General features: G+C 40.7%; 1 protein-coding gene across 3 annotated transcripts in view; it reads right to left on the bottom strand.

Annotated features, from left to right (window-relative positions):
- Positions 1-190: 190 nt before the first annotated feature.
- rock1 (Rho-associated, coiled-coil containing protein kinase 1) overlaps positions 191-27,375 on the bottom strand; it is a 35,479-nt gene continuing 8,294 nt past the window's right edge. The window contains exons 2-33 of one of the 3 annotated variants that reach the window (XM_030752239.1): positions 25,422-25,503; positions 23,772-23,872; positions 23,514-23,651; positions 23,187-23,362; positions 21,042-21,126; positions 20,005-20,149; positions 19,770-19,908; positions 19,461-19,552; positions 17,588-17,747; positions 17,188-17,260; positions 17,000-17,088; positions 16,504-16,552; positions 16,174-16,309; positions 14,395-14,486; positions 14,041-14,287; positions 13,689-13,795; positions 13,441-13,591; positions 12,743-12,903; positions 12,481-12,665; positions 11,816-11,885; positions 11,634-11,737; positions 11,284-11,449; positions 11,053-11,146; positions 10,887-10,975; positions 10,589-10,780; positions 10,330-10,495; positions 7,152-7,222; positions 6,970-7,058; positions 6,772-6,850; positions 6,402-6,663; positions 2,473-2,680; positions 191-1,745 (exon numbers count right to left, since the gene is read on the bottom strand). In XM_030752239.1, coding sequence (XP_030608099.1) covers positions 1,742-1,745; positions 2,473-2,680; positions 6,402-6,663; positions 6,772-6,850; positions 6,970-7,058; positions 7,152-7,222; positions 10,330-10,495; positions 10,589-10,780; positions 10,887-10,975; positions 11,053-11,146; positions 11,284-11,449; positions 11,634-11,737; positions 11,816-11,885; positions 12,481-12,665; positions 12,743-12,903; positions 13,441-13,591; positions 13,689-13,795; positions 14,041-14,287; positions 14,395-14,486; positions 16,174-16,309; positions 16,504-16,552; positions 17,000-17,088; positions 17,188-17,260; positions 17,588-17,747; positions 19,461-19,552; positions 19,770-19,908; positions 20,005-20,149; positions 21,042-21,126; positions 23,187-23,362; positions 23,514-23,651; positions 23,772-23,872; positions 25,422-25,503 — 4,002 coding nt within the window. In that variant the 3' untranslated portion in view covers positions 191-1,741. Of the gene's footprint in view, positions 1,746-1,775; positions 2,207-2,472; positions 2,681-6,401; positions 6,664-6,771; positions 6,851-6,969; positions 7,059-7,151; positions 7,223-10,329; positions 10,496-10,588; positions 10,781-10,886; positions 10,976-11,052; positions 11,147-11,283; positions 11,450-11,633; positions 11,738-11,815; positions 11,886-12,480; positions 12,666-12,742; positions 12,904-13,440; positions 13,592-13,688; positions 13,796-14,040; positions 14,288-14,394; positions 14,487-16,173; positions 16,310-16,503; positions 16,553-16,999; positions 17,089-17,187; positions 17,261-17,587; positions 17,748-19,460; positions 19,553-19,769; positions 19,909-20,004; positions 20,150-21,041; positions 21,127-23,186; positions 23,363-23,513; positions 23,652-23,771; positions 23,873-25,421; positions 25,504-27,375 lie in introns of those variants that run through there. The other 2 variants (XM_030752238.1, XM_030752236.1) reach the window with 2 other exon arrangements.

Raw genomic sequence — 27,375 nt, forward strand, 5'->3', positions numbered from 1 at the left:
CACACACACTCTTTTAGAATATATAAGCATAAAACTGCAGCTACCTACAACTAAAGGTGCCAGTGGTTAACCAGGAGATCCATTGCAAAGGCCTGGGTTTTATTCTGCACTAATGCATTTCCTACACATATGATGTACTGTTCCAAATAAAAGCTGAAAAGGCCCAAAATAAATCAAAACTACTATACAATGACAGACAGAGATATGTTTATTGACATATCCATCAGTGCGGACTCCAATGCAATTTTACCATGCAAATTATCCAAGACAAGAGCAGATCATAGTTCCAGTGCTTTTTTTTTAACTGAACAAAAAGTTACAAATAAAAAGACTGTGGAGGTATCCCATAATCCTTATGTCTCTCTCATATTATACACTGTGGGGGGTTTGCATTAATGGGACATTACTGTGTTAGAGAAAACTTGTAATTGTTAATGAGGACAATCATTGACACAGGTAGGCTTGTTTTCAGATACATCCTCCTCAAATTTGTGATATGAACCAAGTAAGGGAACTCTATTGCTGTGTGTTCATAAAGAGGTAATCTAATATATATATATATATATATATATATTTTATATATTCAAACCAGACAAAGCAAGTTCTGATAAAACCACACCTGTGGCAATTTCTTAAAAAATAAATGATGGAAGAGTTAAGATTTGTCTTGTTTCAGGAAAAAATAAAAATAAAAAACAGCAAAAAAAAAAAACATGGCAGTAAAAAAAATCAATATCCAAACATTAAGGCACTAGGTGGGCCAAATGCTACACCTGTTTAGTCTTCTACAAATAATTTACAGTCAAGTCAAACAGTGCAGTTTTACATTTGTTAACTTAATGTTTTCCTTTTGAACCACTTATCTATGAATCAATGTAAGGCAATACATTAAAAAGAAAAAAAATACACAAAAAGATATTACAATGTACCAAATAAACAAAAAAAAAAAGTTTACGACTCCTATATGCCATTACAATGGAATTTTCATTATGGCTTGGAGCAATAAAATAATAAAAACAATGCATAGATTTAAATGATGATCTTGCATGCTCCTCACTCAATACTCAAAACATCTAATACTCATGTCCCAATATGCGGTCCCAAACCTGATATAACTGACTTGCAGAGTGATAAGAATAAAGGCAACAAGGCCAGAGACATTAGATGAAGGCATTTAAAAAAAAAAAAAAAACAAACAAAAAAAAAAAAAACAAAACACTTGCATTAAAGCCCACATTATTTGACAGGTGGGGGAAAGAAATTACTAAATAGATATGAATTTTCCGCCCCTGAGACGCAACCTTTTGCCGTAGATCTGCAATCCCTGTATGACAGTACCTTAAACTGAACACATACATGCAGCAGTCCCAGCAAAACCCCCTTTTACCTTCCAGTTTCCTTTACAACTGTCATATGATATGAAGCACAGGATGTCTACATGACACTCCTTCTCTCGCTCCATTGTCCACCTTTAGTTCAAGACGCGTGCGCCATCTTCTGGTCGAAATGTAGAGCTGCAAGTTTGCTGAGCTGGACAGGTGACTTCCTCCATGAATCAGACATTTTAATGTCCATGATGCCTTACATCTTACATGTGTCACAATCTTCCAGCGTTGGTTATTTGTCAACATACATATATTTTTTTTGTTTTTTTATCTATGTAATACAGGTTTTCCGTTTTTGAGGATGAGGAAGGAGGGAAAGTTTAGAGTCCAGAAAAAAATCCCAACGATTCAGATGGTTAGCTGAAAGAAAGAACAGAGACAGGTGTCCAGTAAAAGAAAGGCCTTTTTTTTTTTTTTAACCTTAGTAACCCAATCCAACACAACAGAAACAAAAAAAAGCTGGTTACAGACACTGTAACACCTTTTTATCATGTTAGACCGGTAATGTAAAAATCTGACGCAGACCAATCCAATCAGAGTTGCCAGGTAAGAATAAAAAGTTAGTAGATGAACCCAACAGCACATGAGTGCCAAACAGAAAATCCCAAGTGTCAACTGCACAGAGCCAAGGAGTCAACCAGCTAACCAGGAAGTGTCACTTGTGTTAGAAACACCCAGTAACACAATAAATAGACAGGTTTAAAGCCAAAGAGAAAAGTCTATTAAAAAAACAAAACAAAAACAAAAACACTTTCTGAAGAAGTTCCTGTCAACAATTGCTTGATGTTGTGTCTGCTGCTTGGAGGCTGGACTGCGCTCTGCTACAACACAGGAGACAAACAGCAGGTCACATGACTGACTTGACCACATCTCAGGCCACAAGATAGTTTTTTTTTTTTTTTTTTTTTTTTTTTTAAAGACTAGTGACTGTAGCACACCCTCACTTGCTGCTTGAAAAAACACTAGTGTTTTAGTGTAGTCATTTAGAGTTATTTCAACATTAATGAAAATATGTATATGCAATTTGAGTTAATAAATAAGAATAAGGTCTGATGAGCTGGGTTTTAGTTCAAAGTTGTCAAGTTACCTCAGCTTTCCTGTATTGCTTTTAGGGTTCCTGCGGAAGGACTGGTTGGGTCCAGAGCGAGTGGACATAGAACGAGGTGAGGCTCTTGTGAACGTTGATGGCGGGGTCTTGGGAATCTTCTTTCCGAGATGGCCAATCCATTTCTTTTGCTCATCTTGGGTCACGGCCAGAAGCAACATGTCCCGGGCAGAGGTCACATCGTAGTTTACTGTACAGGATGACACAGTGTTACAGGTTAACAAGCCTTAAAACTTTGACCTCAAACTACCCGATGTCTTAATTTTGCACCCTTTAAACACACTTGCACATATTACACATATGAAGATGTGTAAACAAGACCTGATCATGACACTGATCAACAAGTGGCAGTAACGTACCAAAATGAGATGCTACTCAACAAGGATGTAAACAACGCAGAATTTAAAATACATAGAACAGCATGTCAACGTGATTTATGAGGAACTATCTGCTTTCAACACAAAGTCCACAAGGATATAAACAATGTTTTGTGAGTAACACTGAAAGTAACACACACACACACCTCCCTACAACAATAACCAATTTGTCCTGTTTACACCAAACTCTTCAAGAGTCAGTGCAAGTATCCTCAAATGCTTCACGGATTTTCAAGTCTCTCAACATAAACTAAATCCAAGATGGCGCTGGTGAGGTCAGCAGCCGTCGTACCTGCTCCTACGCTTTGTTTGTTTATATTAGGTTTAGCTCTAATTTTGGACTTTATAATTCCACCTGCTCTGTGTCATATCACGTATGACAGACAGACTCTTTTTAATATCAGAATACAGCACTCTGGCTGTATTCTGACACCTTTTTCTCCCGACCCGACTTGGCCTCGGGAGATACTGCGTTTCCAGTGGGCCAGCTCAAACAAAGGACGGACCAGGTCACGGACAAGGCCCCGAGGGAAAAGAGCCGGCGTAAGAGAGAGGCTGAGGCGCAGAGCGCACCAAACGCCACTGCCGAGCATCCTGTTGGCTAATGTCCAGTCACTGGATAACAAGCTGGACGAACTCAGGGCCAGGATACAGTTTCAGAGGGACATAAGGGACTGCAACATCATCTGTCTCACGGAGACATGGCTGACTCCCCTCATACCGGACCACGCCGTACAGCCGTCGGAGTTCTTCAGTGTTCATCGCACGGACAGAACGAGTGAGTCTGGAAAATCAAGAGGAGCAGGTGTGTGCCTAATGATTAATAACAACTGGTGTGACAGTAGGAATGTTGTCCTTCTGAAACAATCATGTTCACCTAACCTGGAGCTCCTAACCCTGAAATGCCGTCCCCACTACCTGCCCCGCGAGTTTACTTCGGTCATCTTCAGCGCCGTCTATATTCCACCTCAGGCGGACACAAACACTGCACTATCCGAGCTACATGAGGCTATTTCCACCTATCAGGCTAACCAGCGTGATGCGGCTCTCATCGTAGCCGGGGACTTTAACAGTGCAAACTTGAAAAAGCTGATACCGGAGTTGATTCAACACATCGACTGCCCCACCAGAGGAGAGAGGACCCTAGACCACTGCTATTCTCCATTCAAAGATGGCTACAAAGCAAAGTCTCTTCCGCCTTTTGGGAAGTCTGACCACACCTCTGTACTTCTCATGCCGAAATACAAACAACGGCTCAGGCAGGAACCCCCTGCTGTGAGAGAAGTGACACGGTGGTCTGATCAAACAGAGGCCGCTCTGCAGGGTGCGTTGGATTCAACCGACTGGGACATGTTTCGCAGCAGCGCGGGCGGAGACATCGAGGAGTTTACGGAAACTGTTGTGGGATTTATTGGGAAAGTTGTTGAAGACACTTCACTTAGGAGGACCATCAGGACTTTTCCCAACCAGAAGCCGTGGGTGGATAAATCTGTCCGCGACGCCCTGAGGTCCCGCACCGTTGCCTACAACTCCGGCCTCGCCTCTGGGAACATGGAGGACTACAAGGTTGCATCATACAACGTCCGCAGAGCGGTGAAAGAGGCTAAACATCGCTACGGCCGCAGACTGGAACAGCAACTACAACAGTCTGACCCCAGGGGACTGTGGCAGGGACTACGCACCATCACGGACTACAAAGCACCACACACACACCCGGTGACTGCCGACGCTTCTCTGGCTGATGAACTCAACATCTTTGCGCGCTTTGAGTCGGGAAGCCGACAGCCCGCTGCGCTCCCGGCCGGAGGGGCGGAGACACTCACTGTGACGGAGCGCGACGTGAGGAGGGCGTTTAGACGTGTAAACACCAGGAAAGCGGCTGGACCAGACGGTATTAGTGGACGTGTCCTTAAGACCTGCGCTGACCAGCTGGCACCTGTGTTTATGCTGATATTCAACCTCTCACTGAAACTGTGTGTGATTCCCACCTGCTTTAAAAAGTCCATCATAGTCCCTGTCCCAAAGAAACCACACCCCAGCAGCCCCAATGACTTCAGGCCCATAGCGCTCACCTCTGTGGTGATGAAGTGTTTTGAGAGACTCATCAAGACATTCATCACCTCCTCACTGCCCACCACCCTCGACCCACTACAGTTTGCATACCGGCCAGACAGATCCACAGATGACGCCATATCCTTCCTCCTCCACAAGACCCTTTCACACATAGACACCGGTAAGGGGAACTATGTGAGAGTGCTGTTTGTAGATTACAGCTCAGCATTCAACACCATAGTTCCCTCCAGGCTGGTCTCTAAGCTGCTGGACCTGGGCCTGGGCCCATCCCTGTGCAGGTGGGTTCACAGCTTCCTGACCAGCAGACCACAGGTGGTACGAGTGGGTCACCTCACCTCATCCTCCCTCACCCTCAACACTGGATCCCCCCAAGGCTGTGTGCTCAGCCCTCTGCTGTACTCACTGTACACCCATGACTGCGAGGCCACGTCAGAGTCCAACGTCATCATCAAGTTTGCTGACGACACTGCTGTTGTGGGACTAATCTCTCACAATGAGGAGACAGCCTACAGGAGAGAGGTCTCCCGCCTGGAGAACTGGTGCCAGGAGAACCACCTCCTGCTCAACGTCAGCAAAACAAAGGAACTGATCGTGGACTTCAGCAGGAAGCAGCAGAGGGACTACCATCCACTTGTCATCAGTGGTGCTGAGGTGGAAAGAGTGGACACCTTCAAATACCTGGGAGTGACCATCTCACAGGACCTGTCCTGGACTCATCACATAAACATCACTGTGAAGAAGGCCAGACAGCGTCTCTACCTCCTCATGTGGCTGAGAGACTTCAAGCTCCCACTCAAGGTGCTCAGGAACATTTACACCTGCACCATTGAGAGCATCGTGCGTGGGAGCATCACCACCTGGATGGGAAACTGCACCAAGCAGGACTTCATGGCCCTAAAAAGGGTGGTTCGTTCAGCTGAACGGACCATCAGAACCACCCTCCCCAACCTGCAGGACATTTACACCAAGCAGTGCAGGCTGAGGGCCATGAAGATCCTAAAACAGCCCAGCCACCCCGGACACTCTCTCTTCTCCCTGCTCCCATCAGGCCGGCGTTACCGCTGCCTGAGGACTAAGACTGAAAGGTTGAAGAAGAGTTTTTACCCACAAGCCATCCGTCTGCTCAACTCTGAGCCCTAACTGGACCATTATTGCACAATGTAAATATTATAATTTAAAAAGTGTGTATAGTGTATAGTATATAGAGTATAGTGTATAGTGTGAATTACTTTTTATTTTTATTCTTCTTATTTATATGTGTGTGTATATAAGGTTGCAGGTACAAAATACATTTCACTGTGCATTGTACTGTGTATAACTGTGCATGTGACAAATAAACACTATCTTATCTATCTTATCTTAAACTAGAAAATACCTTCAAAGATTTACAGTTAGGGACTGTTTATCGTCTTGAAAATGTTCATGATAAACGGCTTAACCTGCAAAGATAAGGAATTTTACCTTTGCAAGGAGCAATAACATCCTCCTTTTTGTCGAGGTGGTCCTTGTGGCACTTCACGTGGCAGCGACGACACTCCAGGGCCGGAGGCGGCTTGAAGACGTGCCACAGAGGCTTGGCGCAGGCCTCGCAGTTCGAAGGGAAATGATATAATGTGGGGATGAACTCGTGGCCTTTGTGTGGGAGACAGTTGGTCTTGTCGCCCTGGGGGACTGTCTCTACATCCGCCTCCTTCCTGCACTCTCCCTCATTGGCATACAAAATCTGAATAGTCAGAGAGCAAGAGACAGACTCAGTTCTGTGGCTGAGCAGACTCTGGTCCTGAATGCATGGAAATGCAAAAATAAAACTCAACAAGAATCAGCCTCCTACCTGGAAAATCCTTGGAATCTCATCCGTCTCTGCTCGGTAAACATCTCCTTGTGTGACTGGCCTCACGTGAAACAATTTGCTACACAAGAAAGTAAAAGAGAAATTCATCACCTTTGTAGAGAACTTGTTTTCTTCTCTAAAATTTTAAGGAAGACTGACAGCTAAAAGGGAGAAAATGACTGGAACAAAAACACTTACTCGATATCTAGTACCATAGAGGGGTTGGACTGCTCCTTATCCTGCTCGTCATTGTAGAACAGAATCTTCTTACTGCTCACAACCACGTACTGCACACATTGAAGAAACAATAAGAGGGTTGGTGGAACCTCTTGTTGGATAACAAGAAAAGCAAGTGAACAAAGGAAATGTGCAAAGCATACCTGCTTCTTCCATCCATATCTTTTGATATTAGCACGATTAGGAATAGACAGCCAACCCTCCAATCTGGACTCTAAAAGTTAGAATAGAAACAAAAAATGAAAAATCTGCACAATGAGTTACAGACACTAGGTGAAGGCCATGCAGCGAATTAAGTCCAAACTCAACTGGGGAGAAAAACAAAAGAACAAGTCAAAGGGTGTAACTGTCCCCCCCCCCAAAAAAATACAAATTAAAATTAAAATAAAAAAAAAAAAAAAGAAATCCATGGTGAACTCCTCAAGAGTTTGGCCGTGTTATGGTTAACTGCACTGGAGTAGGTGACAAGAGAAGAATGTAGCTATTCCACTCCCATGCAAGAGGAGAATATTAGTATGAGTAACTCCTTATAGCATGTTAAGAGAGCATGTAAAATTGTAAGACTGTTAAAATGCTGTTGTAGTATTTGTGCGGCTGGAATTCAATTGACTTGATCACTCACTCCTTTCACAGAAACAAATGTGCATTGCACGGTTTTTGTTTTGTTTTTACATCATCTGGTGTTAAAAATCATAAATGCGAGTGCATGCAGTTGAAACAACACAAGCTCAACGGGTTCGGTCAACTAAAAGGGATTTGTCTACTGAACGTGACATTGTGAGGGAAGTCTTCGTGTCCAAGCGAGCAGTATCTCTGGTGAGCATGCCGACACAAACACAAGAGTGCTGGTGCTGAAGAACACAGTACTGGGAATTAAAAGCAGCTTTGTGTTTCAGTGTTGGGATATATTTGAAAGGTGCTGAGAGTGACGTGGTATACCTCACACTGGGTGCTGTATCAGTAAACTTTGCTCTAATTTGGTTAACTTCACTGCTGAGGCCAGCCTCGTGACATTAAGAAAATTCACTGCCAGCGCTCTCTTAATATCCCGTCACTGGTCGTCATTCTTTTTTTTGTTGTTTTCCAGAGCTCATTTACGCCCCACACTCTGTCAGGCTGCTTTCAAAAGTGCTACTGAATTCTCCCAGCAGAGATGGCTGTCACACCTCTGGCAGAAGAATACTTGAGAAATTGAGGGGGGGGTTTCAACACACGTACACATAATAGCTGCAGCACAGGCTGGGCAAAAAAGGGCTGATTGACTCAGTTACTCACATAGGAAAAGGAATGGAAGTTACAAAGATAAGAAGAGCAAGGAGAACCAACTGGGCATGAGGGAAATAAAGAAGAGATTGATTTAACCACACCAACCAACATACATGAAAACACAGCCAGAACAAGATGTATTTATATACAGTACCAGTCAAAAGTTTGGACACACCTTCTAATTCAGTGGTTTTTCATTATTTGAAAATTGTCTGCATTGTAGATTAATAAAGTCAGCTAAACTATGAAGAAATAGATATGGAATTATTTAGTAAACAATAAAGCGTTAAACCAGAATATGTTTTATATTTTACATTCTTCAATGTAGGCAACTCTAGTTTAGATGCACATCTTGGCATTTTCTCAGTCAGCTTTATGAAGTAGTCACCTGGAGTGGCTTTCAGTTAACAGCTGTGGCTTGTCAAGGGTTAATTTCTTGAATTTCTTGCCCTCTTAATGTGTTTGAGGCCATCAGTTGTGTTGTGAAGAGGTAGAGTTGGTATACAGTGAATAGCCCTATTTGAGTAATGTTCTAATCCATATTATGGCAAGAAATACGCGACTAAATAAAGAAAAACGACAGTCCATCGTTACTTTAAAGAAATGAAGTTCAGTCAATCTGAAAAATTTCAAGAACTTTGAGAGTTTCCTGAAGTGCAGTCGCAAAGACCATCAAACGTTATGATGAAACTGTCTCTAATCAGGATCACCCCAGGAAAGGAAGACCAAGAGTTCCCTCTGTTGCACAGGAAAAGTTCAGAATTACCAGCCTCAGAAAGCACAACACCCCAGATAAGAGCCCACCTAAATGCTTCACAGAGTTCAAGTAGCACACACATCTCAACATCAACTATTCAGAGAAGACTGCGTGAATCTGGACTTTATGGTCCGATTGCTGCAAAGAAGCCACTTCTAAGGAAGAACAACAAGAGGAAGAGAATAGCTTGGGCCAAGGAACACAAGGAATGGACATCAGACCAGTGGGAATCTGTCCTTTGGTCTGATGAGTCTAAATTTGAGATTTTTGGTTCCAAACGCCAGATGTAGGATGTAGAAAAGGTGAGCGGATGGTTCCTACATGTGTAGTTCCCACTGTGAAGTATGGAGGAGGAAGTGTGATGGTATGGGGGTTGCATCAGATGACCTGGCCTCTGCAATCACCTGATCTAAATCCAACTGAGATGGTTTGGGATGAACTGGACCGCAGAGTGAAGGCAAAGCAGCCAACAAGTGCTCAGGACCTCTGAGAACTCCTTCAAGACTGTTGGAAAACCATTTCAGGTGATTACCTCATGAGGCTGATTCAAAGAATGCCACCCTAACCCTACCCTGAAGAATCTAAAATCTGAAACACATTTTGGTTTTAACAGGTTTATGTTTACTACATGATTCATTATGTGGTCCTTCATAGTCTGGATGACTTCAGTATTAATTTACAATGTAGGAAAAAAATATAAATAAATACAAACATTGAATGAGGAGGTGTGTCCAAACTTTTGACTGGTACTATACATGTTAAATCTCATTAAGAAAAAGATGCATTAAAACAGCATAATTCAGTAAGTACAGCTACTTCCCTTTAATTAATTTATAAATGCCTCAGCTTTCTACATCTTAATGTACCAAACTTGTTCTGTTAAAGAATCATACCCATTGTATTCTAAATACAGACAAAAATCACTTCTTTTGGCTCATAAATTTAAAACTCAAAGAATCAAACCTGGAAAAGAGACTTATTTCAGATGGGACAAAAGATGTAGTATAATTGCATTGCATCAAAGGCACCAAAACACTAAGTCCTACGCAGTAGCGTGGAAACAAAAAAAAAAAAAAAAAAAAAAATCATATTCAGAAAGTTATCCTTCAGGAATCAAGTCCACATTGAGAAGAATCAAAGTAAACCACAATCTGAAACGAGGGAAACGCCTAACTAACTTAAACAAAACCTGTGTTAATACATTAAAGTTAAGAGTGAAGAGTAGGTTTATTTTATAAATTGTTGCCGTGAATAGTAAAACAGCAGTTGCGTCCAGTTACGCCGGTTTGTGACCATACCTGCGATATTACTGTCAGTCTCATCTGGCTGCAGGCTGGTGACGCTGGAGTTATCCATGCGCTGCTGCAGGTCATTCAGTTTCTCTCGGAGCTGCTCGATGTCGCTCTCCTTGCTGTCCAGCTGCATCTGCAGCTCATTGCGGTATGTGCTTTCCTCTGCCAATTGCTGGTGATAGGAAGGTCAAGACGGACTAGGTTAAAGCCAAATACTCCTCTAGACTATCATACACAGCTGCAGCATGATGAAATGTTCACATACCGCCTGCATCTCGTTCAGCTCCTTCTGGTATTTGATGGCCATGTGGTTAAACTTCTCTTTCTCCTGATTGAGCTCCAGCTGAAGCTTGCGGTTCTCCTTCTCTTTTTTCCGCAGGTCAGCTGTACTACCCTTCTTCTTCTGATCCAGCTTCATGTCTTTACGATTCATGATCTCTGCCAGTTTGTTCACAGCCTGACAGACGGAAAAGGCAGAACAGTTGAAGGCATTAGCAACTGTTCTGCCTATTTACAGATACTGTAGGAAGTAATCCCCCCCGCCCCAAAATGGGGATCTTTACCTGGGTCTTCAGTGTGCGCTCCGTGTTGAGGACCTTCTCATAGTTGGCTTTGATTGATTTTTCAATCTCTTCCTTCTCAGCTGCGTATTCTGAAAGAGAAAAGGGGAATAAGCTTGTGCAAGATAATTACAAAAGAGAGATATAAAGTTCATCAAAAGGACAGCACCTTCCTCCTGAACACGAAGCTTCTCACTTAACTCAGTCTTCTCTCTACTGAGGTTCTCAACATCTTTGGTCAGAGTTTTATTGGATTCCTCAAGCTGCACAGAAACATGAAAATGAGCATTTTCCCCCATTTTAAGTGAACGGGATGAAACTGAGTAATGAGTATATCATCTTACTGAAAGATAAAGAAAATGTTCTCAGTGTGTTTGGAGGCATTTTAGGTTCTGCTCACCCGTACAATAGTAGCCTCCTTTTCCCCAATCTCCTGCTTATGCCTAGTCACTGCTTTCTTGTTCTCTTGGCTGAGCTCGAAGTACTGTTCCTCCTGAAGAGCCCGAGCAAGCTGTTCAGACTCTGCCTTGGTCACTGTCAGATCCAGCTGCGCAGACAAGGAATCCCTGTATGCAGGATAAAGAAAATTTAGTTTTTAAAACAAAAAAAAAAAAAAAAAGGAAAAGAGAAAAAAATCCTCATCACTTTAATTCCTCACCCACCCAGTGAGATAAAAGCTCAAAGAAATGAGGAATAGAACAGAAGGTTAAAGGTTATATAGATTTATAACAAGAAAACTGAGTCTCTTACCTTTCATTGCACAAATCTTGCACCTTCTTATTAACCTCCTGTATCTGCCGGTTCCTTTCATCAATCTCCTCTTTTAGTTCTTTGACCTGAGTTTTGTAAAGCGTCTGAGGGAGGAGAGACCGATCAGCTGAAGCTTTTCACAGTAAATGAGGAGGGACAGAGAAACTGTGACTTATACTTACAGAAAAATACTGTTCAGCCTCAAGCTGGTCCTGAAGTTCCCTCATCTGTCCCTCGTTGCCTCTGTATTGTCTGTTAACATGTCAAACAAATGTGTTAAGTGCTTGATTTCTTTTTTGTTGTTAATTTCTTCAGTAAATCCAACATCTATCAAATTTTACACAATAACCAACACTTTGCAGCAAGAAAAGCATGCCCAGCATGTTAATTCAGCCCATGTAGTAGAATAAAGTGCCTCGAGGATTAACAATCAAGTAGACGGAGCTGGACTGAGTGTAAACTAATCCTGTGGTGTAAACACTGTCAAACAGCAGCTTTGGCAGTCACGCTCTAAGCTGGAATAACAGCACTTTTATGAAAATAAGAAGCAATTGTACGGCAATTTACACCTTGACTTCCAAAGAGCATTAGTGGCTGGTGCAGCAGTAACAGAAAATAAGACCTCCTGGCCACAGCTACTGCCAGTTTGAGTTAAATTAATTGACATAATGGTGCGAGTAACCCGTTTCCAAATAAGTACAACACATAATCCTAATACCAACAATTACTGTCATCTATTTTCTCTCTATCGTAAAAAAGTTTAAAGCTCTATAATTAATGGGTAGATAACATTAAAAAGAAACACAAAGATTGGATTTTGTCATTTTAACTCAAAGATACAACTTACTTGGTCAGCTGTGCCAGCTGGAACTCCAGTGAGCGTTTACTCTCCAGTGCTGTGTTGATTTCTTGTTTGAGCTGTTTCTCCGAACACCTAAGACGATCCACCTCCTGCATGCGGGTCTTCAGGTCGTTCTGAGTCTGGATGCGTTTGCTTGACTCCTGCTCCATCTGTATTTGCAGACTCTTCACCTGGAGAAGAATGGTGGAAGAATTTTAGGAACCATACAGCTGTGACGCAAAACCACATATAATAACCACTCAATTACCTCATCCTCCAGCCTCTCTTTTTGCTTCATCAGCTGCTCCATTTTCTGCACAGACTGCTTGAGGTCAAACTCCAACATTGAGCACTGCTTCTCAACCTCCACCACCCGGCTCTCCGCCCTCATCCTCGCTCCGGTCTCCTCTGACATCTTCTGCTGAACAGCTGGAGAAGGAAAGTGACCGTCAACTAGTTAATATGTTGTTCTAAAGCCAAAAAAAACAGAATATCAAGAACCTTATTTAGAAACAGTGTTATTGGCTGTTTGGTATTCAGGGATAACTATTATTTACCAACTCTTACAGGTGTGTTCAGATAACATATGCAGGAATGGGGGAACAGAAAGACAACAGGTTTCAACTGGGAACCTGATCAAAGCGTGAAGATTGCACTGATATTTGATACACAAAACATATTTGCATTTTCACAGTTTTTTTTAAATATGCGTTACCAAGATAAGCCATCTGGGTGGACCTATTGCTTTATCATTCTATTGCCAAAAAAAAAAAAACTGCTTTACAGCCCAATTTAATATGCAACAAGGCAATGTCCCAACATGCGCACTGCTTTACACCATGAATTCCTCTCACCCAAGCAGCACCTGAAGGTGACTTCTGATCAGAACCACGAGGCACAAAGAAAAGGCAACATTTGAGAAAGCTAGAAAAAGGCGAAGTTGGATTTTAAAATATTTTTTTTTACCAGTCATGGCAGCTGATTTGGCTTCTTCAATAGACTCATATTTGTCAGTAAGTTGTGCCCGTGTCGCCCTGTACTCCATCTGTTCCTGCTCCAGACGCTGCTGTAAGGTCTTCAGCTTGTAATTCAGGTCTATCTCTATGTTGTTCTTTTCCTGTGGAAAAAGAAAACAACCAAAGAACACAATTATAAAACCAACCCCCACGCTTCTACAAGTAGGACACTACCACTGTTCAGCATGACTTGCATACCTTCTCCAGATTATTACTTCTTTCCTGGGCCTGTTTGCGTTCTGCCTCCACTTTGGAGAGACTGAGCTTCAAGTTTTTGTTATCCTCTTGCAACCCCGACAGTCTCGCTACGCGGAAAAGATAAAGTTCAACAGTTACGACATGGTATTTTTATCTCTCTATACAAGTATTTAGTTTTCAGAGTCTCTTCTTTCACACCAATTCATATGACTACAGCAATACTACTTTGAGTTTGTAAATATGCATTTCATACACAACTGTGTGGCATCCTTTGTAAATATTTGCTCAAGCATTCATAGATTTGAGGGTTTGTTTTTTTTAAATGATATATATATCAGTGTCATCCGGTCACCTTGGAGCTCCCTGATCTCTTCTGAGTCCTGACTGTAATTCCTCCGTTCAGAGTCCAGGGTACTCTGTAGAAGCAGGAGCTCCTTCTCCAGCTGCGCCTTCTCTCCTTCGACTGCACGGCTCCTCTCCTGCAGCTCACGGTTCAAATTCTCCAAATGGCTCATTGACTTTGCCATCTCCGTGTGGTTCTTCCTCAGTCTCGCTGCTGTGTCCGACTCTGCACGTAGCAAGTCGTTGGCCTCTTGCAGCTGCCAATCCACACAAAAAAATATATATTTTTAATTCAACACTAATGGGGAAAATGTTACATGTATTGTCCTTCAGTTTCCAGACTGTGCATGCGTCTAGTACAGACCTGATTCTGCAGCTGAGCAATCTTGTCATTTGAGGCTTGCGAGTTCTGACTGATTTTCTTCATATCTTCAAGCTGCTCCTTCAAAGTTGACACTAGAAAAAAAAAGGAAACAACATTTATTCTGATTCTCTTATTCTTTATTTTTTTTCAACTGCCTAGGCTCAAAGTTCTTCTTTGGTTGCCCCAAGATAAATTATGCATTTTAACAGCCTGGAGCCAACACACATCATTAACTTTATTATTAAAATTGGATATTAATTAAAAAGTGCCTCTGCATAATAGCAGCTGCTTGATTAGCTATGGTTGTGTTTATAAATGTAATGTGAAATTGTCAGAGCATCATCTGAGCTGCCCTTCAGTTATTCATATTTTCAGAGTGCTCAGAAGAGGGGTATCTGAGGAGCTGGGGGGGGCTGCAAGCAAACTGCTTTGCTTTATTTATACACACTTCATCTAGCTTACTGTTGGTACTGAAGCTTTTTTTTTTTAAATAATCAGCACCACATTATAAATTACCATTGAATATAAATTGGTGGATTTATTTGCTCTCAAAAGACTGGAACAAAGTATTAGCACAAAGAACATGCATGAAAAAATTTTTTTTTTTTCCTTTTTGGGTTTCTCTCAAAAAAATTTAACACATTAAAATAAAATTTAAAATAAAAACTGATAAGAGTACTGTTGAAATAGCGCACTGCTAAGCAGGATCGGTAACAGTAGTAGTAGCATTAAAATCTTAAAGGATACCCATGCATAAAACAGAAAAGTCAAATGAAGATGGCACCAGGATATCCAGTAATGCAGATAAGACATCAGTCTTTATCAAATCAAATAAACTAAGGAGTGTATTACAGTACTCTGTAAATACTAAACATCTACACTCACCAGACACTTTATTAGGATCATTTTGCTAGTTCCGGGTTGAACCCGCTTTTGCCTTCAGAACTGCCTTCATTTTTCATGGCATACATTCAGCAAGGTGCTTGTCATCTGCACAGCCATAACATGAATCCCCCGTTCACCACATTGATATCTGATGACTGCAGAGGCCATTTAAGTACAATAAACTTGCTGTCATGTTCAAGACCAGTTTGAGAAGATCTGAGCTTTGTGACACGGTGTGCTATCATACTGGAAGAAGCCATCAGAAGATGGGTACGCTGTGGTCATCAAAAAGGGATGGACATGGTCAGCGACAATACTCAGGGTAGGCTGTGGACCTTACCATCAGAATGTTACAGCAGAAATCAAGACTCGTACTCAGGTAGGCTGTGGTGTTAAAACAATGCTCAATTTGTACTAAGGGGCACAAAGTATGCCAAGAAAATATCCCCCCTACAACATTACACCAGCAGCAGCAGCACTTTGGCCAGTCTCCTCTGACTTCTGGCATCAACGAGGCATTTTCGTCCAGAGATCTGCCGCTTTTTCAAGCCATTCTTTGTAAACTTTAAAAGGTGGTTGTGTAAAAAAAAAAATAAAAAAATCCCAGTAGATTATTATTTTCTTAAAATTCTCAGACCAGTTTGTCTGGCACCAACAACCATGCTACATTCAAAGTCACTTAAATCAGCATTCTTTTGCATTCAGATGCACCATTGGAACTTTAGCAGGTCTAAATGCCTTCATGCACTGAGTTGCCACCATGTGATTGGCTGATTAGATATTTGCTTTAACAAGCAGCTGAAAGGTGTACCAAAGCGCACCTAAAAAAGTTACCGGTGAGTGTATTTTGCAAGGTATCTAATTCATACTTTAGTAGTATTTAATTAGTTTTACCTTCGTTTTCCAAATTGCGTCTCTTCTCTGCCTCTTGATCGGCTTTTCTTTGGTACTCTGTGAATCTGTGCTGCATCATAAGCTTGTCCTTCTCCAGCAGAGATATGCTGGACTCTGCACTCTTCCTCAGGTTCGCCTGAAGAAAGGAGCAAAAGAGCAAGTTTTGTTTTTAGTTTGTTTGTTTTTCATATCTTGCTGGCAACACCATGTTCTATTAACAAAACCTAAAAGCTGCAGATACAGTTTAGATTGTAATTTTCTTAATATAACTGCAACTTAGCTAACCGGAATTTATAACATGAAGAAAAAATATTGAAAAAGATCATTTACCTCTTCATCCAATTCTTTCATAATCTTTTCAATCTTGGTGTTTGATGTCCTAGAGAAAACATGAGAGCAATCAGTAAAATAAACCCACTGACTCTCTCTAACAGGGATGAAAAGCTGAAGCTTTTAAAGTCTCATGAAGACAGCTGCATTGAAAGGTCCCCTTTTCTCATAAAATCAAAGGTCCGCCAGGGGACAGAGGACGCACTGGGACCATGCCATTATAATGTGTCAGCCTTTTCCTTTTAGAGCTTGCATGTGTTTACAAATCCTCTATTGTATTCTCATCAGTCTGAAAGTTTTTGCAATGTGTCTTTAATCAAACTAAAGAAAAACTTCCCATTGGCTCAGTTTCCCATCATGGATTAAGTCTAGTCTTGGATTGAAAATCTTTTTTCAATGAAGACCTTCATTACTTTTTTCCCCTTTACATCTAGGATTTGCCTTAAACCATGTCTGAGAAACTGTCTCCAAATGTAAGATAATGGTTATTCCATACCTGCATTTCTGCTCCAACTCATCTTTCAGCTGCATTTCACTGTGGAGCTGCTCTTCTAGCTGGTAGATTCGTTTTTGCAGGTTCTCCAGCTGAGCAGAAACATGCCATTTCAACTGATCAGATAAGATGGTAGATATTCTACATGTCAGAAACTTGGTTTTAAATAAAAAAATCAGTCTTATACTCACATGACTCTTGTCTTCTTTTGTGGAACTGCTACGCTTGTCACTGGTCTTCTTGTCAGCGGAGCTTCGTAAAGGGCTGGGGGGGGGGGTATTAAATAACAATTAAATTAAAATCCTTTGATGTTTCTTCAATATTTTATATATTACATAAATACAAATCTAAAATTTAAGAGTGTTAAAGTGATACGATAAGTCTGTTACATTTGCTGAAAAATCAAGTATTTTAAACATTCAGACAGGAAATGTTTAAGTCTGCATCATGTCACAAACACCACTGTACAAAAAAAATCTGTCTTTTCTACATATGTCCATCATTTGGACAGCTTAGTGGCACAAGGAATTAGATCAACAATTGTGCATGCTGATCATGAACACGCTGTGGAGTCAAGTCTGGCAGACTTACTGTTGATTACTGTAATAGGTGAAGCCTACAAACGGAAGCTGGTTGCCCACAAAGGCCTTTGGTATGGGGAAGGTCTCCTCCTCTCCCCGATCCTCCTCGATGTCATCAAAGTTACTGGTGTCAACATCACTGCTCAGTTCAGGCACTACAGGGGCAGCCGCTGCACATGACAGAGGAGAGTGAATTGGTCATTACACAGGAAAAAACAGACCTGTTGGCCTACAGAGCACCACTGTCAAATGTTTTACTTGTACAATATGTGTTATATTGGAAAGAAAAGTAATTTGGCTGTAGGTCAACCATCATTGAGCTGATATGTTTTTTTATCGTTTATAAATTTCAAAATTTTGTAAAAAATAAATAAATAAATTTTTCTTAATCTGTCTGCAACATTCTGTAGACTTTTGCCTAATGAATATCAGAAATCATATCAAGTTTCAGAAAAGTTGGCCCACAAAATATGGGAGGAGTAGCAAATTAAGTAAATCAATCTACAGTATTTCTTGAAATTTTGGAAAATTTGTTTAAAAAAAAAAATTAAATAAATCAAAAATCAAAAATCAGCATTTTGTATAGATTTTCTCAATAAATAAGGGAGAAGTAGTGATTCAACTTAAATGTGAATGTACTGTTTATCTTCAAAATTGCAAAAAAAAAAAAAAAAAAAAAACACCCCCCCCCCCCCCCCGGGGGGGGGGGGGGGGGGTCCAATTTCATTATATACAAGTCCCCATGTGTTTGAAGTCTTGGCAGGTCTTTCACTACAGGGAATAACAGAATAATAAGATCACAGAAACAAAAAAAGTCAACAACGTTCTGATACAATACAAATATGATTCATGTTTTGTTTACATTAGTAAACGCCAGAGATACCATGACTGTCAAGTCACTGCCAAAACTGTGCTTACTTAATAACATAAAATAGTTTGCAAATGCAGCAACAGGTGCAGTATGACTTGTTTTATACCGATTAGAATCAAAAGATCATAAAGTACACATAGAATTAGAGATGAGTTTTTGACTTTGTATGCCAAAACTTTTGTAACCTAAAATGTTAGTTATTGTTTGTGAATCTGTAGCATTGCTCCACACACGATGTTCACAAAGGCTCATTAAGTTAATGTTAGCAGGCTGCTGTCACTGTGTAAGCAGTATTTTAAGAAAGACAACTAATTTATTGTTTTTACTGTCATAAATCATGCATCAGTGGGACTGACAACAGGATTTATGGTATCCTATCATCCCTAGTAAATACTGAATAAGTCTTTTTTATTTATTTATTTTAAGTACACAAGATTAAATGAAAAAACATATTTATTGGCTTGGCTAATTTTTTTCGTATTATGTATTATAAATATTTAAATCAGATACCACACCCAGACTAACTTTATTCTTTCTTTGGAAAGCCTCTTAAAAACAAGGGAGAGCAGCCAAATAGCAGAGCTGGTCAGCTCCTGAAACAGAACGGGGTGGGGGTGGTTATGGCACTAAAGTGCTGACTTCAGCCTAGTAAAGTATTAAATATAAAGCCAGCAAAGAATCAGCTATAGCCAGTGGATTTAGCACTACATTTCCAATTGCTCTTTGCTCCAGTGTCAATCTCAGCACATTAACATTTGCATTAAACTGCTTTCCCATTGTAGGCCCCATAAAATGCTGTGCTGCAAGTTATTACTGTGAACAGGAATCACATTTAGTCCTGGAAAGGATAGTGACTGAATGGCTCATCTACAAGAATTTCCTGCTACTGTCTGCAGTAGGTCAAATGGAAAACATGATCACTGCGTACATGACTGCAATAATAGTGAGCAGCAGCCAAATTAAATAGAGTTGTGAAAATAATCGGTAACCTCAAGAGTAAAAACGGGCTTACTTTCTCTGATGTTCTCCCATGTCCACTGGTCGTTCTTGAAGAAAGGATGCCTCTTGATCTCATCTACACCATTACGGCCAAGTCGAACTTCCCTGTGGGGGTCAGGAGCAGACAGAGAATCATTTCAGCAATTCTGTGTGGTAATGTCAAAAGAAGAACATTTTGCAAGTATTTCAATGCAAGGAGAGCCATTATCTCTGCTATCATATACATTTATGTCCAGTTTCTTTCTATAGGGTTCTCTGCATCTGAAAGAACTTCAGACAAAAACCACTTCATCATTTAGTGCTTGGTCTGTGGCCATCTAACCTGTCAGTCAGGAAAGCACAGATCAGATTCTTGGCATTATTGGATATGTCGCTGTCATCAGGGAAGGTCAGGGCATTTTTGTGGTTCATAATTTTGCTATAGGTCCCCACCAGTGAGTCTGCATAGAAAGGAGTATCACCTGTGCACAGGGGAAAAAAAAAACAAGAGCCACAGGTAAGTGATAGGTCTGGCTGCAAATATGCAAAATAACTCATCTCTTTGTGCAAATACTCACCAACTAACATTTCATACAAGAACACTCCCACCGACCACCAATCGCATTCTCTGCCATAATAGCCATCTCCTCCTTGGGATTTCAGTACCTCAGGCGAAATGTAGTCTGGAGTTCCCACTGCTGTGTCGCATCGTACCATACCATCCTGAAGGACACAAGCATCATCAAAACCACCAATTCCAACACTTCACTTTAAAATAATAATCATTACTATCACTATTATCATCATTATTGTTGATTATTTTTGTAAAAATGGCTTGGAGCAAGGACTAAATGACTAATCGGATTTTAATCACAATTGAAGTTTTGCCTTTCAACAATTATCAAAACAAAATAATCGTAATTAAAATTAATACTCTTTTACATTCATTGTAGCTAAAAAGCTCTTGGTCTGTTCTTGTGTTATAAATCAGCTGTGCGTCTTTCCTTATCAGCAGTGTGCTTTTGCCTCTCCCTAGAACCATAAACTTAGTCACTGTTTAGTCCAGTTCCAACTAAGACAACGAACAGAGCCTTCAGTTAACAAGATCTATCTTTAAGTTAGAACTCTTAAAGTTCCCATATATGATCAAAGTCAATTTTTGTGGCGTTATTTGATTTTTGTAAACTTCAAGGTGTCAAATATGAGCTATAAAAATCTGAAGTCACTTTCTGGCAGCATTCTTCCCAGCTTTACAGGCCAGTTACAATTTCCCTTCTTTCTAGATAAACAATCAATAAGTGTTAAGCTTTATTTATTAAAAAAAAAAAAAAAAAAACCCTGTGTACCCCAACACCTCAACCTAATTTTCCTTGTACAAAGACATTTTTAAAGTTTGGTGACTGCATAATCTTTAAGATAACGACAAGATTAATAGATTGGAATAAGCACGATTGGGTTGTCGCTATAATTGAGCAGCATTACCCGGAGACAAGAATATCTTTATAAAAAGCAATCAGCCAACCAAACTTTTCTTAAATAAAAAACAAACAAAACAAATACTTTAAACAATGTGATCTGATCACACAGTTGTGTTCAAGAAAACTGAACACGATACCTTGTTCATTTTCATGCAGGTCCCAAAGTCTGCAAGTTTTAAATGGCCCGCTTTGTCGAGCAACATGTTATCAGGCTTGACATCTCTGAGGAAACAAAAACATCATTATACATCAGTACAAACATGACACCAAAAATAAATAAATAAAAAAAATCATCCAAATCAAAACAGTTTATCAGGTATCACAAGGAAACCTGATAAACTAAACTCATCTACAACACTCAAAGGCTTCAGCTGTGTTCTCAGCCAGTGCATGGACATTGTAAAGATTAGAGGAAAAAAACAGCACTCCCAGTCAGATCTGTCTAAAAGCCATTGTAGCGATGGGTATGAGGAGAGCCAACGAGAATGGTACTCATATTTACTTGCACCAAAGCGCAAGTCTGATCGCCTCAGGAGGCCCTTTACACCAGCTGCTGTAAGACTAATTCACAATAATTTTGATTTTTATCCACGGTTGCATGTTTGTACATGTTAGTTTTATTTATTTATACATTATTAACTTTATTAGGAATTAATATTGTTTTGCTGTTTGGAATGTGTGATGTTATGTCTGTGTTGAATTTCCTTCAAAGGTTTAATAAATGATCCATCTTCCTATCTAAAAACTGCTTTTTACCATAATTACCAGCAAACTGATGGAAAAACACCACCACTGTACCCATCAATGTTATGAACACAAAGTGTTTCAGGACTGTTGTGTAGAGAAATGATATCATGTCCAAATGCATGCCATACTTGCTGCTCTGCTTTTGACTATATAAAGCTCGCTCTGGCCCACCCCATTTCACACACTGGCAAACATGCCTGTTGCACTGGCTGGCTGCTCGCTCCAAATGCCATTGGAGCAGCCAGCCAGTATAATCAGTTTATCTTTAGCCATCTTTTTTATATATTAGAAAACAAAATGAAGGTGACAGTGTTTTAGCCATACTGTGCTTGGTTCACCTATACTTATCCTGACTTGGACATTTCCAAAAACAAAATCCATACTATGTAGGAACCCTGCAAGTCTCAAGAAATTAAATACAGTCCTGGATGTTTTTTTTCCATTTTTGGCCACAGCGGCTTTTTGTGACAGTGGAGAGAGACAGGAAAAATGGGGGAAAGATACAGGGGAAGACACGCGGGCAAATCGGCGCCGGGCCGGGACGCGAACCCGCGCTGCCCGCACAGCGGCGTGTGTATGTGGTCGCCGGCTTCACCACTAAGCCACCCAGGCGCCCACTCCTGGATGTTTGAGGCGTGCAATCATACTTGCACACCACAGAGCACCTAAACCTTCATTGCCCAGAGTGAAAATTTGCACTCGAACATCACTATGTACAGCGTGCCTCACAGCAACCTTTTATGAATGGGAAATCTCCACCAGCAATCGGCCGATTATGCTGAATGAGCACACAAGCATATATCCCTAGACGGGGGTTGTTGTATTGATTGGCAGTTCTACGACAGTTTTCTGCTTCAACCAATCACTAGCAGCCTATCGGAAAGGCTTCAGCATTGAGAAATCTGACACTGGCGATCGCAATAATAGTTCAATTTAAATGAAAATTTTAAATGGATCCTGTGGATAAGTGGGAAAAACACAATACTGTCAAGCTTGACATATTTTTGACTTGAAGGTGGACAACACAATCAGCTATCGAAGTGTAAAAGCCCAGAAGAGGCAGGAGAAGTGCTGGTTACCGAGGTGAGTAATGAGCCTCAGCCAAGGCGGCCCCCAGACCCCCGGCCTTTGCATCACGCTATGCACTCGGCTATCAGGAAAATTCACACTCCTCACCTAAAGCTGAGGAGCGTGAACTTTCACACACCTGCAAAATGTATAAATCCAGGACTGGAAATAAAACAACAAAATGAGACAACAGCAACTGTAACTACTACATTTGTAGAATCAAATGCAGTCTCAGTTCTGAGTAGTAGTTGTAAAGCCCCTTGAAACCAATAGCACCTAGCAGCATTACTACTTGCTTACAATGCTTCCTCAGATCACAGGTTCCTACCACATCTCCTTGATCCTGCTACAAATCTCTCTCAACTACAGGGAAAAAAAAAAAACCTTAAGGACTGCTTCAAAAGAAAAAAGAAAAAGAAAAAGCACTTGCAATAGAAATGATGACATAATGTTGAGTCTTTTGTCACCTGTGAATGAAGCCCATAGAGTGGATTCCATCCAAGGCCAAGACCACCTCAGCTGTGTAAAAACGAGCCCACTTCTCTGGGACGTCATAGTTGCTCATCAAGTTAACCAAATCACCACCAGGCATATACTCCATCACCATGTAGAGGTAGCGGTCATCTTGGAATGCAAAAAAGAGCTGTAGAAGGGCAGGATTCAAACCATTAGGAAAAGGATTCAAATAGATCTTAACCACTCATTTCAGATTCATGTATGAGGTTGGATTTATATGGTCTACACAAACTAATATCTGACTAATAACTGCATTTTTAGATGCTTTCCCATCATACCTGAACAACCCATGCACTGTCGGCAAAGGCCATGATATCCCTCTCCTCCCAGAAGAAAGCAGAGTCTGACCTCTTGATCATCTCAAACTTGCTCAGCAGCTTCATGGCATATACTTTGCTTGTGGCTTTATGTCTTACCTGAAAAGATAATGAGGAAGCAATCAAGTGAGACTTGTCCACAAATTTGTTAAGTTTATAGCTACTGTGCTACTCAAAAAAAAAAAAAAAAAAATTAAAAAGACAAAATGGCATTCTTACCAACTGCACCTCTCCAAATGCACCCCTCCCAATAACTTTAACCACCTCATAGTCTTCTGCTTTCATCCGCAGATCACGAATTTTACTAATTGTCTCTTTGTCTGGGGGGGGGAGAAAAATGCAAAGGTTAATGTTACGAGTAGCACACAAAGCCCTTGTTATGGTATTGACCTTTAAGAGAAGGTGTATCCCCATCATTCAGGCATGACAGCCTCATTGTTTATATAATATAATATTTTCGTAGGTTGTCCAGATTTTTGGCAAGAAAAGCAGAACAAGTTGACAGCGTAGTGCAACTGCACAGCTGAGTGACGCCGTTTAGGGAAAGCTTGTTGCTTACTGAGAGTTGACCTCTCCCTGATGCAATAATTCCAGCTACCCTAAGGGAGACAGCGTCCACTGTTCAGCCAAATTTGGTCATAGCAGTACTAGTGGGATAATTTTCAATTCACATGAGTCACAACTAGCACGGGAATGCATGGAAAAGAGGGGTGCGGGGGCATCCAAGTTCAAGTGATCCAAAAATAGAAAGAAAGTACTAAGCTATTAGAATAAGAACATTTGTGAGTCATTTCCACCAAGAAAGAGTTCCTGGGATCATGATCCCTACTTGAAAAATCCCAGGCAAACATGAAGACATATAAACCGTGTTTAGAAATGGTCAAAATAGGAACCCAAGTTGCTGTTGTGTATATCTGCTCCTGAGGGTGGGTGATGGATTAATGTCAGTAGGTCCCAGCATCCATACAGTAGAGCAGAGAGTTGATTTGATTGTGGTGCAAACCACAATGCATGGCAGGGATTCAGAGCAACGAGCCCTTCAGGCAAATCATGCTACTGAAGATCACTGTCTCAGCAGAGACCTTCATTATTCCATATCCATCAATGCTTTACACAGACCAAGAGTAACTGAAGAGATGCCTAATGGCAGTTTTTGCCTAGGGGTTTACAGTAGCTTGAGTTGATAAACAAACATGACATATTATAGTGTAGTTTTACTCCAAACTTAAAAAAAAAAAAAAAAGATTTAGTGATTTTAGTTTCAAACTGATTTGCTGAAGTAGATACAGAATAAAATGAAAAATGATGTCTACAAAATATTTCACAAAGGGAGTCACGACAGAGTTATACTGTTAGGGGGAGAGTAAGCATTTGATTTTTGTGTAGTTACAGGTGCTATGACGTCAATATTTAACACAGGAAATTAAAGTTAGAACAACCACTTCCCACGCCAGACATTCTGGCATATACACTGTAGCATGGTAACTGCCCATTAGTAGAAATGTAACTGCAGAAAAATGAGCAGTTTAACCAGATCCATTAAAGAAAGAAAAGCCTCTGATTTATATTTTTTTATAGTTATGGGGGTTTCCCCATTCTTAGGACAGTGAAAAACAGAAGCCAGCCTTGACAGACATCAAGCAGGTCACCAACCATTTATGAAAACCCCTTTGTTGGGACACTAAGCAGCAGACACCTATTGTGTCCAGGCCCACATACAGGCCATGACCCAAAAAAAGCTTCCCCCTCCCTCTGTTACATATGGGTGCAAGTCTAGACTTACACCCATATGTAATAAGGGTCTGCGAACACAAATGGGTAATGAGAAAGAACAGGGACATCATAGGGGGGAAAATGCAATGTACTTACATCTATTCAAAAAGTTGTCAATGCTCTTGTTTTTCCGCAGGGCAGGGAAGTCAAGGTCGTATACCAGAGCATCCAAGCCATCCTGAAAGAAAAGCCGAAGGGTGACCACGCAGGAAAATAAACAGTTACTACGACAACACCACCACAAATCTGTCATCACACACAGCATGTGAAAACCAAACTGTGGGACAGTCAGTGCAAAACTGCACAACACTGACAGTTGGATTCCAGTCTGGATTACTTCACTACTGTGGAGCACTTGAGCATTTTGTAAAAAAGCACACTTGATTAAGCTCTAAAGCCTCTCTTGCATGACACTGATGCTTATAGAGATGAACCAATTTATCGGCCACTATTGATCAGCATAAATGCACATGAGATGAAGTTAACCGATGGCAGAGCGCATTTGTTTTTGTATTCAAATGTGAGAAATTTTCTAAGATTTAATTTGTGCACATTAAAAAAAATAAATGTGATGAAGGGCTGAAAAACTTCAAGCTGTTATTTAAAAAGATAAGCCAACTTATAATTTTAAGAACCAGAAGTGGAATCAAACCAGAATTTTGCAATCGGTGCATCCCTAATGATTAGTAATAACAATGTACTGAATTCACAAAATTATTGTCATAAAAAAAAAAAAAAAACTTTAGTCTTTACAATTTGTGATGTCTATAAATGATTGCAAAGATTTTTTTAACTTCTCTTTCCAACAAAGTCTTAGGTCAAACTGACATCTCAAGCTTTTATTTTTGTTTCTGCAGAGGCTGCAGCATCTCTGTCTGCAAGACAGCCAACTGTCAAAAGAATGTAAGCATGTGGCAAGTAATGGTAACCGCACGTATCAAAAACTCAATTTCCTATCACAGGTAGTAACAGCGATGATCCTGAACCTCTATATTGTTATAACTTGATTAGCATCATCTTTGTTAGATCCAACACCGAGGCTCAGAACAGTGATTGAATAATAAATAAACAAGTACTTAAAAGTATCCATTGCCATTTGTTTAAACTAAAATGAAACTTCAAGAGTTGCAAACAGAAACTGTCTTGCTTTAGGCTAGGCAAGAGCACAAGTGCCACTGGCAGGGTTTAATCTAATCTTCCATAATCCAGAATGGCTGAAAAAAGACGGGCACTCTCTAATGTACGTCAACTGTTATGCAGTCCCTCGAGCAGGTGCGAGCCAGATGTTGTCAAGGGTGAGCTAACCTACATTTGCTTTCCTTTAAAAAGGTGAGACATACATGTGCCACTATAAAGCTAGCAAGAGATACTATTAAAACTATAAAAGAATCCTGTTGGCAAAGCTGCATCCTCTCTGAGCTGTCTATCATAGCATGAAATCTTGTCATTCCAGTGGTGTGACTAATGTGTTAACACGCTTTTTTGTTTCTCTGAGCAAAGCAATGATGACACATGGTGAATCAGCAGCTTGGGAATCCTCTTAAGTCACTCTGCTGTGGAGGTCAGGGCAATCTACACAAACATAAAACAAGCAAGAGCCCTGCAGGATGGGCGAAAACAGGGAAATGCAGGTGGGAGGGGAAAAAAGGGAGGTAGAGGATGGTTGGATGGAAGAGCAAAAACAACTTAAACATTTACCGGGTCAGAATATGGGAAACTAATAAGTAGGAAGGTCTTCTGTTCAGTTTAGAACCCTTCAGGAGTCAACATTCAGGAGAGAATATTTACACAAGACAGACAGGGAGGGAAAAAACAGAGGCCTTCTGAGCCATATAGTATCCAAACAGCCTACACTTGGGGGGGGAATGCTGAAGAACTGAGTCCTTCAGGACCTTAATCACAAGGCTCTGCACTCAGCATTGCACGTTTGCATAACTTCCTGCCACAGAAAACTCTGGACAGCCACAGTAACATTCCTTAACAGGACTGTACACGTCAGAGAGCTATTTTAGTTATGTGGCCATACAAGTTCTCAACAAAAAAGTGAAGG

This window comes from Archocentrus centrarchus, chromosome 17 (genome assembly GCF_007364275.1).
Source record: "Archocentrus centrarchus isolate MPI-CPG fArcCen1 chromosome 17, fArcCen1, whole genome shotgun sequence".
NCBI classification, from domain to species: Eukaryota; Metazoa; Chordata; class Actinopteri; order Cichliformes; family Cichlidae; genus Archocentrus; species Archocentrus centrarchus.